Here is an 11,770-nt window from a genome sequence, read left to right on the forward strand (position 1 = left end):
ATATTTTTGCCTTAATTTAGATGTGCTTAATTTAGCCGTTTTGAGGCGTATTAGCGTATTTTATCATTTATTTTCATTAATGAATACAATTTTATATTTTGTTCTTTTTGTTTTCTTTCAGAGCTATTTTAAATGATTATAACATTGACGTTTAAAAATTTTTCAAATAGCTTTTAATATTTGACAGTAACATTTTTCTTTTTCTTGGATTAGGTCATTGGTTCCCAAACTTGATTGATCATCGGGGTTTATTTTTTTCTTTCTAAAATTTAACAAGTACATACTTTACTGTAAACAAAGAAAACCAGTTAAAGAAAACAGAAGCCTCTGCAGTGAAACTCGGAGGTCCCCTACCAGTCCTGGGCCCCGGCGGCCCCGTGGCTGGTCCACTCGACGCCTCCTGGGTAGCTGGCTACTGGCTTTCTGCACGTCTCTCCCACTCTCTTGCTGTGCATTTGCACCTTCACATACTCACATACACACTGGTTTTGTGTGGCTTTCATGTAAACTACTCACTCTTTCCCCCGCTAAAAGTAAAAAAAAAAAAAAAAGTTAATTTATCTCAAAATAAAAATAACGAATTGATGACAACTACTAATACTGTCTTTTTCCTAATACTGTTCATCAGGTCTCAGCCACCGCAGTCCTGGCAGAAACACTGCTAACCTTGAGAAGGTTTATCCAGGATGTTAGTGCTTTTTCTTGCAGCGGTTGTTTTCTCTGCACACTTAACTCTACTACACCTTTGTTGGACAGTTTCCCACCGTAAAAATAACACTTGATGGGAAATTTTGTCTGGTAGGATTTCAGAATCTCTTTTAGCACTATGAGGTTGTATGTCATACATATTAACAGTTAATCTCTTTTAAAATAAGGTACTTGAAAGGAAGGCTTAGCTTTTCAGACAGTAGATTTCTTTTTTGTGTGTGTCTGTCCTGACAGTCGTTGTCTGTCTGATCTGACTACCGCTGGGGGAGCTGATAGAAATTTGTAACCCAGCAACGCTGCGTGCTTCTAACAGTGTCCCCAAACCTGGTTATGGGGGTAGAGATGGAGGAATCAAGCCTGTGACAGTGATTCCAAACCAGCAGCAGCAAGGAAAAGCACGAGAAATTAAGAGGCTGGATGAATATCTAGGCCGGGCTGGAGACTCTAGCGAACGTGATCTATTTCCTAGCCACTCCGAGAAACAAGCGTAGACAGGTTTATAAGGCGGCGTGTTGGGCTGTGAGGCATAATGTATCTAAATTCTGCGTGGCTTGTTCAGAACTAACGGGAACAGGTCTGCTTTCCCTTTTTTGAGGTTGTTCAGTTTATACAGAGAAGGATGCTTCTAAGTGGGCTTCGGCCTCTGTATTAGTTCCAACAGGTAAAGCGTGTTGGAATGATCAGCCCTTGTATTTGGATACGTGACCCTACCAACCAGGATGAAAGGGCTTTGGAAGATTCAAGCAGAATTGCAGGGGGCTCTTTTTCGAGGCCCTTCTGTTTGAGTGTTGAAGATCTGAAACATTTAGATGTGCATGAGGCTTCCAGTCTCAAGGTGAAAGCCCAGGTGTTTACAGTAGCAGACAGGGCCCCCTGCTCAGCCTGTCCTCGCTACACCCCAGTCTGTCTGGGCCCTACACGCCCACCGAGGGCCTCTGTGCTGACTGTTCCCGCTGCTTCCCCAGGCTGGGCCATCCTGAGCACCACGCATAGGATGGCCACACCTCCCCACCCACGGGCCTCCCTTTCTGTCCTCCACCGTCTGTCTCCTGTGCTTCCGCGTGCTCCTCTTATAGATTGTTGGCCCTCCCCCTTCCCTCCTGCTTCCCCTGACTTCCTTCTGCCTGTTCGTGCTCCTGTCAGGCCCCTGGGTACTGCCTGCACCATGGAATGCCAGCCTTCTAGGGCTGGGAGGTCATGGGCAATCCCCACTCTGTACCTTATCATCAGGGTCATGTTTGGGGGTCATAAAAGTGATTTGGATATTGGGCAGGAACTTCATGGAGCTGATTTTTTTATCAAGTGTTTAAGCTGTTCTGTGAGTGAAAATGAGCCAGAACACCTGCCTTCATTTAGTCCTCGTTGCTTTCGTATTTCTCATTGGTCTTGGTTCTGGGGATACTGGGTTTAAAGAGGAGTGTTATCTGCCCTTCCATCCCCAAATGCCATTCCCTGGACTCAAAAGTAATCTTTTGAGCTGTTGATACCTTGAATAGCAAAGTAGCAGTTGTAGCCGTCTTGAATTTTGATTCTCCAGGATAAAATGAGGAGATCGAAGTAATTAATGAGCATTTACAGACAATCTAAGAGATTGGGGGCTGCTCTGAGGGACAGACTTCTGAGAAGGAGCTTTTAATATAAATTGGAGAGCCTATTCTTTTCCCTGCATCAAGCAGATATTCTCAAGGGCGAGGGCAGTGTCAGGTGTTGGGCCCGGTGAGCTAAGCTCCAGGCGCCGAGGTGAAAAGGGCTAGGCTGCAGGTCTGGATGGTGGGGGTGCACAGATATAAATACCCTATTACTGGGTGGGAGAGGCTTTGGGGAACAGAGAGGGAGGGTGGGATGAAGGGGGGCATCTCCAGAGAAGCCGGGGCTCAGGCAAAGCAGGAGCTGAAGGTGGTTGCAGGCACGAGGGAGCGGGGACGGCGCCCGGAGTGGCAGGCGAGTGGCGTGTCCAGAGACTGTAGGGAGGTGTGGGCCTCCTTGTAAACTGGCCTTGCTCAAAAATTTGGATGTTTTCTACAAGGCAAAGTGGAGCACCACTGAAAAGTTTTAAACAGGAGGTCAAACACGTATGCCACACGGGACACGGGAGGGACAGTTCTGGAATTTGAGACCAGTTGGAAGGGTTTTGCACGTGTTGAGCTGGGTGAGAAGAGCCAGGGGACGGCAGGACAAACAAAATGCAAAGGGTGACTCGGAAGGTAAAATGCTGACCAGTTGAGGCCCAGAGAATTTTGTGGTGACTTCAGTGCCGAGACCACGACATCGCCTGCCCCCCTCCCACACCCCTTGACAGGAGAGATTAGGAAGAGATGCGGATTGTCAGTGTGGTTAGTGGATTTGGGGGTTCAGAAACTCTCACAGGATAGCTTTCAGCATAAAGAGGCTGAATAGGATACAACTAAGTTGTTTTATGTTTCCTTTGCTTATCTGAAAGTTTTAATTTCTCTAGTTCCAGAGTAAAATAAGTACATAATTCGGAAACAGAGCTTTTCTTTCTCCCTGATTCTTTATCCAGTGGGAAACCCGCCTTGTGTTCTTAATGACCAAATACTAAAGATGCTGTTTGCAAGTCAGTTCGAGTTCTCCAGAGATCCCGCTTCCCTCCTTGCGGGAGCGCAGGTCCTGTGGGTGGGTGGGTGGCTGGAGTTGGCGGGGGAGGGGGGGGATGAGCTCAAAGCCTGTAACTTTGTAATGAATGATTATGTTTGGTTGAGACCAGCAAGGGATAACCTATACGACACATTTTCCGAAGAGTATGTCCCTCACTGCAGGTACGGGGTCTTCCATAAGGATTTCTGGTGTGAGTAGAATCAATGAAAATAACCAAGCAGTTCTTTGCTCAGTTTGGTGAAGCGAGCAGAGTGCACCCCTTTAAGTAGCTTTGCGTGTCTTTTATCCTCTAATCGCCGGAAAAAGTCCCTCCTGAGCGAGAGCACTTAGACGCTGTCTTGTCATCCTTCCTCCCGTGTACAGATCACCACCGGCTACAACCTGGAGGACGACCGCTGTGAGTGTGTAGCCCTGCAGGACTTCCGGGCCGGAGAGCAGGTGGGTTCCACACGGAGTCCCTCACCTCAAACTGTGTTGATCATTTTTAAAAACTACTTAACTTGGGCAGAAAATTTTGAGATTTGTATTTAAGGCTTGTTTTCTGGAATACATATTGAGACCCAAAGCCGTAATAAATATGCCGTGCTCTGAATGGGACGTTCAGGTCCACCAGGGAGAAAGATGTGAACGCAGTTATTTGCACAGCCCATCTACTGTGTGTAACACCGTCAACTGAAAATAAATTCTGTGTTACGACAGTAGAACAGATTTTTCGATTGTATAAACTGCATTGTTTTCGTATCTTTTTCTGTTGATTAGAACCTTCTTTAAAAGGAGGCAGTTTATTTAAGCGGCAAAACCATAAGGGAATCAGGAACCGCAAGAGCTGCCTTCTTGTACTTTCACTTTAATCTGTGAAGTTTTAAGTAATATTTGGGGTGGGGTTGAACATGTGCGCGAATGGACATCTGCACTCTGCCTGGCAGTCCTGTGACCAAGCAGGGAACACAAAAGACAGAACCGACACAGACCACTGATGTTCGAGCTGGGACAGAGTGAAAAATACTAGCCTAACAAAGTGCCTGGAGACAGTGCAGAATGGCCGCAGCATCTAGAAGTGGATTTCTGACAGACACTTGCCTTAAACCCTGGTTCCAGGAGACGCTCTTGTAGTTAAAGGAGAGGGAGAAAAGAACATGGTGAATTTTAAAGTGCAGTCGTAAAGCAGCAGTCTCGCTGTGACTGGGAGTGTGAGGGGGTATGAGAAAGGCTGGGACGACGGGGTCCGGCTCCTCTGGGTGCTAGGAGGCCGGCGTGTGCTCTCCTCAGCCCGCCCGGCCCCGCCCGGCAGCACACGATGTTCAGGACAGGGACGTGGTCACCTCAGAGCTGTTTGTCTCCTTAGTGTGAAGTTGTGTTAAATATATGAGAACTGATCCTTTGCCCTGCTCTGTACTGAGAATGGATGTTAAGTTTCTTTTATATCCCTTTATTTTTTCTTTACTGCATCTCAGATTTACATTTTTTATGGCACTCGGTCAAATGCAGAGTTTGTGATCCACAGTGGTTTTTTCTTTGACAATAATTCACACGACAGAGTGAAAATAAAGCTTGGAGTGAGTAAAAGTGACAGGCTGTACGCCATGAAGGCCGAGGTCCTGGCTCGCGCTGGCATCCCAACGTACGTAGAAAAAAATCTGTCAGCTCTTTACTGTGGTACTTGAAATATTTCCAGTCGCGTAGTGTTTAACTGGCGTGTTAATAAAGCTTCTCTACCGTAGTTTGTCTTTATCCCTTCATCCCTGTTATACTGCAAAGTTAAACCGTGCAGATGCATGGTGATCTACCAGCGTTTTCAGATCAACATAATTGTGTCGCTGGAAGCGTCCACAGCCAGTTCCAGGGGATGTGGCCTGAAATCCTCGTTCAGTTAAATAAGTGTCTCCACGTCATTAATGCCTTTCACCTTGAAAAGGTTAATGACCTGGATCAATTCGTTTCATTTAATTCTTTGCCACCATTAGTTTCTGTAATGAAGTCATGATACTCAGTGATTTCAAGAATTTCTGGTTAAATCAAATCTTAAGATTTTCTTGCATTTGAGGTGCAAAATGATAAGGACAAGAATTATGATTTATTGGTTCTCCAGGGAGTGGAGAGAACCATTCTTAATGAAAATGGATTATCTAGACCTTTTTTTATTGAACTTGTCAATATTTGATTAATGATTAAAATGTGAACTCAACATAAATTATTGTTAACCTTTCTTAGGAGCCATGGGTATGCTTAATTCTCCTGATGTGTTGTGTGCACCCGAGATGAAGGCTATTAGACTAAGAACTGCAGGCAGTGATGGTTACCGCCACCCTCCTCGGCCAGCCCAGGCCTTCCGCATTTCGCCAGGGCTGAAAATTCTGTTTTTAGAGTTCTGGTGAGGAGGTGGGGTCCCTCATGCTGGCCCAGGCTCCCTGAGGACCACACACGGAGTGCAGATTCAGAGATTTCACTGTGGGGCGAGGAGGCCACTGCAGCAGGGCCTGATCTCTCTTCTTCCTCTCGTCAGCTCCAGTGTCTTTGCATTGCATTTTACGGAGCCACCCATCTCTGCCCAACTTCTGGCTTTTCTCCGAGTCTTCTGCATGACCGAAGGTAAATCATTTCAGAAAAAAAAAAAAAAAGTTGAGTTTTTTTCTTTTTTTAATTCATGAAGTGTGAGACAGAGGGATTCAGATTAAAGATAAAATTACTTAAAATTAAAGCACTTTGGGGGGAAGAGGTAATATTGGAGAAAGAAGAAATTGATCTGTTTTATCCTGGAAGTATTTTATTAAATCCTCAGTGTGTTGTCAGTATACGCTTGTAATAAACAAATAATTCTCTACTGCATTGGAAGAAAACTTAATACATCTTGGATTGTCTGCCTGTATCAAAATTCGACACTTGTAGATGGGAGCTTCTGATGTGCCTGTTACCCGGGACGACAGAGCCCAAATGTCCTCGCGGTGAATGGTCATTCGACACTGAAGTCGGGTGGTCGGCCATGACCCACGCGGGCCAGAGGCCTTCATTTGTTAACCAGCTCTGTAGTGTGAATCCGAGATTGCCAGCAGGCCTTTCAGTGCCAGGCATCCAGTTGGAGTAAATAACACTGCAAACAGAACCTGTTTAAACTGCAAATATTCCTGTCTACAGCCTCTTATTTCAGGCACAAAAAGTTAAATGTATGCATTGAGCATTACTTTTATGTTTCCTTAAGACAAGCCGTTTGGGATCTCTGGCACTGAGATGTGATCTATTGCGGTTGTGTTTTCACTTTTCATCTGAAAATATACTCCTCCAAATCCCCTGGTTGTGAGGTTCCATTTTTAATTGTGTGTGAGTTTGCTGTTGTAAACTACCCTGGATCCTGTGCACAGCGGATTGGGTGGGAATGAGTGACAGTGAGTGCGTGCCACCTAACTGAAGAGACAGACAAGTGTTCTTCTGAAGGAAGCTGTCGGAGCGCTAGAGCAAGGGCAGCCCGGGGCCGGAGCAGAAATGACGGCCCGTGGAGGGAGTCTGCTGGTCTCTGCCGTCTGGCTCCCTCCCTTCATGTCTGCGGCCAGAGAAGTGCCGCCCAGGTCGTGGCTTGACATTGGAAGTAGAAGAAACTGAGTCCTGAAACACAGACAACCAACTGCAGAGCCCAGAGAGGTGATAGGTGGTCCTTGTCCCTCGCTCGCAGCCACACTGCTCTAGACTCCCTGTCACTCACGTGGGAGCTTCTGGTGGTTTTGTGCTTTGGCGCTGGTTCCTCACTTCAATTTAGTGAACATGAGTTAAGGGTTAACCGTGGGCTTTTCTTGGGTGTAATATAGGGTTACAAAGTTGAATGTCACAGTTCATATCCTGATGAGAGATGACGACGATGATAATCCCTATAATTTGGGAGCCCTCTCTCTGTGCCGGGCTCGATGCTGAACGTCGTGCAGGCTCTGTTCATCCTCATCAGCCTTGCTGGAGGGAGGTGGGGCTCCCACTTGACTGACGTAGAAGCTCCCATGCAAAGAGGAGCATAACTTGGCCACTCAGCTGGCCGGCGATGACCCTGACTTGGGACCCAGCTCTGCCACCTCAGGGCCTGTACCCCAGGCCCCCACGTGGCTCCTGCGGGTTTGCAAGACCGATAGCCCACGGAAGAGATTCTAGCGCTGCAGGGTGTCCAGGGGCCAGGCTGGGGGCCACTAAACCACACTCTTGCGGTGGGCAGGGAATGCAGGAAATCCAGGAAGGGCTTGTCAGCGAGAGGGAAGAGGGGGAAGAAACCTGCCCCCAGAGCCTGTGGTTCACTTCCTGAGTGTTCCAGGCAGGGTGATGGCCTTTCGTGGGTTTTATTTCTCCAGGCATGTGAAGCCAGTCCAGTATCACTGTTAAGAGCGGCAGAGAGAAAACTCTGCTTCAGCACCTCACCTTCCCAATGTTAATTAAAGGGTGCAACTCGGTAGGTTGAGGAGGAAAACAGAAATTGTAACCTTAGTGTTGGGGGCGTCTAAAAAGAAACTTCTTCCACTTAAAAAGCATTTTAAAAACCTTCATTGCTTTATGCAGAGAATATAAACTGAAGGATCAAAAATCTAAAAATCCTGAATTTCATCATGACCTTTTGCTAACAAATGCAACTTAAGAAATTTCTTTTCTGAATATTAGATTAACTTCTATTTTCTTAAAAAAAACCCAGCAAACCTGCTTTTGAATCATCTTAGCTCCATTGATTCTCTTTAGTTTCTCTTTAGTCATAGACAGTTTGTCTTGTCAAGACAATTGATGCATTCTTTGAATCACTCTCGCTAATACTAATAAAAGTTTGGTTTGCTGGCAGCAGAAGTTCCTCCATTTGAATTGTAAATAGTGACAGCTGTAGGGCGTTTTGCTCTGAAAGAGATACTGTCTCATAATTACATAAGAAGCACGGTTGTATTTCTTGAGCATGAATAGGATCGGCATGTTTTGGTCTTTTGAAGATAATGTGCCAGGAGATAAAATGCTCAGAGCAGTTGCTGAATTCTTCCCTCTTCTTACGTATATTTGAAGGCAGTTGAGATGTGCGCTTGTGTTTATTTGTAATTCCTTTTTAAATTCCTGACAAGTGAGGGATATAGACACGTATTTCATTAACTAAGATTTTTCTAGTCCATTTTTGGGTTTCAGTTTGTGGTTTACTTGTTGTAAGACGAGACAAATAGCTTTGTCAGATCAACTACTGGAATTAGCATCCGTCAGATTTCAGTCTAGAAGGATCACTGGGTTGTTGTGCTGTTGTTTGTTTTCACAGTTTACGTTGCTCACCTACATGTCTTTTTGACCCAGTTGCTGTGACTGGGCTCAGAGTTTGCAAGAGGGGTGTTGTCAAAATAAGGCGTGTGTCGCTACAGATGGTCTTTAAGAAGTATCTTCCGAAACCATCTAAAGGCTCTCGGGATCCCTCTTAAAAACAGTGAACAGTGTGGAGGGCTGGCCCAGCAAGGCTTGGTCTGGGTTCCAAATCAGGAAGACCTCCCCTCTTTCTCCCCTGAAACAGCTCTGGCTCTGCTCTGGAGAGCCTAGCCATGGCCTGGCTGATGGATCAGGGAGAACTCTTCACCACAGGAAGATGACATTGTTGGGAAAGATGTTTTGTGAGGTGGCTGCTGGTTAAAATGAGAAGTAGTGCTGTTTCCCCTAACAGATGGCTGTTTGTGTTCTTGTAGAAGAATTGAAAGAACATTTGCTGGGAGATAATGCCATTGACAGAATCTTCACCTTGGGGAACTCTGAGTATCCTGTTAGCTGGGACAATGAGGTCAAACTGTGGACATTTCTTGAAGATCGAGCCTCACTTCTTTTAAAAACATATAAAACAACCATTGAGGTAATTCTGTTGATTAAGGGAGGATTTGTGCTTTGTCATGTTTTAAAAGATGTTTAATAAGAGATTCTTTCTTAAATGTAAATTACTGTCGTGCTTTAGCAAAATCATTGTGTATTTGACATTTTTCATTAAACTTATTAATATTTTTCTATTTTACATGTTTACCCCTACCAAAAGAGTCACACTGAGGCATTGTTGATTAGAATCTAAATTTTTTACATTATTTAACATTTTTCCATAATTTCTAATTCATATGATACAAACACAAGTTTACTCTTGGGTCACTGACTTCAAGTGCCTGTCATTCAGCCATCGTTCAGCCAGGTGCCGAGCCCTGGGCTCCATCAGGGCACAAGCCAGAAGGGTTTAGAGATAAGTGAAGTTCTGTCAGTGTCCACGCACCATTTGGTTTAGGCTCTTCTTTTTTGTTTTATAATCATTTACTTAGGTATAATTTACATAGAGTAAAATTCACACTTTTGAAGTGTACGCTTGGGTTTAAGCGTGCAGTCATGGCAGCCACCTCCACAGTCAAGTTCCAGAACCTTCTGTCACCGCCCCCCCCCCCCGTCACCCCCAATTTCTCTCATGCCTTCGTCCCCGGCAGCAACTGATCTGCCTTCTGGCACTATCGTTTTGCTGGTTTAGACTTGCTGTAGTTAATTTTGCTCTGTTTCCTTTTCCAGGAAGATAAGTCCTTCTTGAAAAACCACGCCCTTTCCGCTCGTGCCACGATGGCCATCAAGTTGCGCTTAGGTGAGAAAGAGATCTTGGAAAAAGCGGTCAAGAGCGCGGCCGCGAACCGAGAGCACTGCCGCAGGCAGGTGGAGGGGCATGCCCCGCTCCCCAAGTACGAGGAGAGTAACCCGGGGCTGCTGGAGGGCGTGGCGGACTCGCGGCTGCCCCTGGTCCTCAGGGACCCGGACGGGGAGGCCGGCGCACAGGAGGCCTTGACCCTCACTGAGGCTGTCCGCAGGGCAAAGGCTGCAGAGCACGGGCTGGTCAACGGCGAAAACTCTATACCCAACGGGACCAGTTCGGAAAAGGAAAGTTTAAATCAAGAGGAAAGTAAAAGAGCGACCGGAGACGCCAAAGAATCTTCTTCCGACAGCGCCGAGGAAGTTGGAAAGTAGCTCTGAGTCTGCAGGGGGACCCAGTTTAGCAGAAGTGTATGAACGGCCCCGTTTACATCGCTGTGTTTCCTTGTTCACGGTTTTCTTTCTGCAGAGAGGAAAATATGTTTTTGCTGCTTTATATAAAAATGATTTTTTTAAGTTATTTAAAAAATCTAGCTTCCCTTTCTGATTAAGATTGCCATCTTGCTTCTTGGCCAAACAAACAAGTTATCGAGCAGAGCACAGAGGGGGAAGAGGTGCCTCGGAAGACTGCAGACCCATTGCGGGCAAATGTATCTTCTTCCCGGGGAAGAATTCAGTTCCTCTGTCAGCTGTGCTTTTGTGGGCCTGTCATCTTGACAACCAGAATCAAAGCCTGCCCTGCCTCCTGCCAGCGGGGCTTGACGGTGGCGCTCTGGGGGTGCAGTGCGAAGGTGGGGCATTTGGTTGCACAGTGGAAAACGGGCTTGAGGTTAGGAAACTTGAGAGGCTGGGCAAAAAAAAAAAAATTTTTCCTAAAAGAATAACACCCCAGTACCAAAAGAAAAGGTAAGGTGGCAACCTTATTTTTAATAGTTTTAAATGTTGATGATAATCCTAATTGTATAAACACACACACACACACACACACACACACATACACATCTAGTGATTTCTAAAGATTTGTTTACTTTTTGTGTTTTGTTTTACTGTATTGAGAACTTGTCCTTTCTCCTTGAATCCAAGTAGGACATGCATCCTCCTCCTAATTTTAAATGTTGGCTCTGATTGTAAAGTGGTGCATTTGCCCTCCAGCCCTGGTGCCGGGGAGCTGCGAGGGCACCATGTTCAAGGCAAGGCCGCTCCTGGCTTCTCTGGTTGTCACAACAAGCTAGAGATTTTCAAAGCTACACTTTTGAGTAAAAAGCCTTATTAAAAGGAAAACGTAATTAATATTTTTGTCTATTCCTTTTCTTTGGAGTGCGACAGGCCCCTTGAATCGAGCTTTTATGCAAACCATCCTGCTTATCCACGGGGTTTCGAACCTGACCCGTGCTGTGTGTTGCTCCCCCCCGGGGACTCAGAGATGGACGAGAGGCGTGTGCTCAGCCCCCTCCCTAGCCTGCAGGAGGTGCTCAGGGAGGGCCGGTGGCACGAGGAACACAGGAAGAGGAGTTCTTACTTTCAGGGGAAGTAGAGGCTTGGGGTGGTGTCCTGGGGGTGAGGTGGGATCCATCCCCAGAAAGCCACCAGTCTTCAGGTTATGGATTGCCAGTCTTCCTTAACTACAAATGTTCACATCGTCTCTGATGTCCTGACTGTTAAGTACATCGCTTATTTTGGGAAAGGCTATGTGAATTATTCCCCCGACCGTCCCGGTAAACATCGCTGCACACAGGTAGTCTTCAGGGTGCTCTCGGTGTTTCTCCTTGGAGAAGACACAGCTCTGCCAATAACTTGCTTTATTCTCTACCAAGGACACCCCACCTCCCAGGGCTCCGCATGTCACGTGTACCTGCTTCCT

General features: G+C 46.1%; 1 protein-coding gene across 2 annotated transcripts in view; it reads left to right on the forward strand.

Moving 5' to 3' along the window:
* The window catches only part of SETD3 (SET domain containing 3, actin N3(tau)-histidine methyltransferase), a 70,203-nt gene extending 58,841 nt beyond the window's left edge, over positions 1–11,362 (forward strand). The window contains exons 9-14 of one of the 2 annotated variants that reach the window (XM_079912844.1): positions 3,688–3,762; positions 4,779–4,945; positions 5,828–5,913; positions 8,991–9,151; positions 9,838–9,907; positions 10,128–11,362. In XM_079912844.1, coding sequence (XP_079768970.1) covers positions 3,688–3,762; positions 4,779–4,945; positions 5,828–5,913; positions 8,991–9,151; positions 9,838–9,907; positions 10,128–10,207 — 639 coding nt within the window. In that variant the 3' untranslated portion in view covers positions 10,208–11,362. Of the gene's footprint in view, positions 1–3,687; positions 3,763–4,778; positions 4,946–5,827; positions 5,914–8,990; positions 9,152–9,837 lie in introns of both variants that reach the window. The other variant, XM_079912845.1, reaches the window with a different exon arrangement.
* Positions 11,363–11,770: the final 408 nt, after the last annotated feature.

This window comes from Stenella coeruleoalba (genome assembly GCF_951394435.1).
Source record: "Stenella coeruleoalba genome assembly, chromosome: 2".
NCBI lineage: Eukaryota > Metazoa > Chordata > Mammalia > Artiodactyla > Delphinidae > Stenella > Stenella coeruleoalba.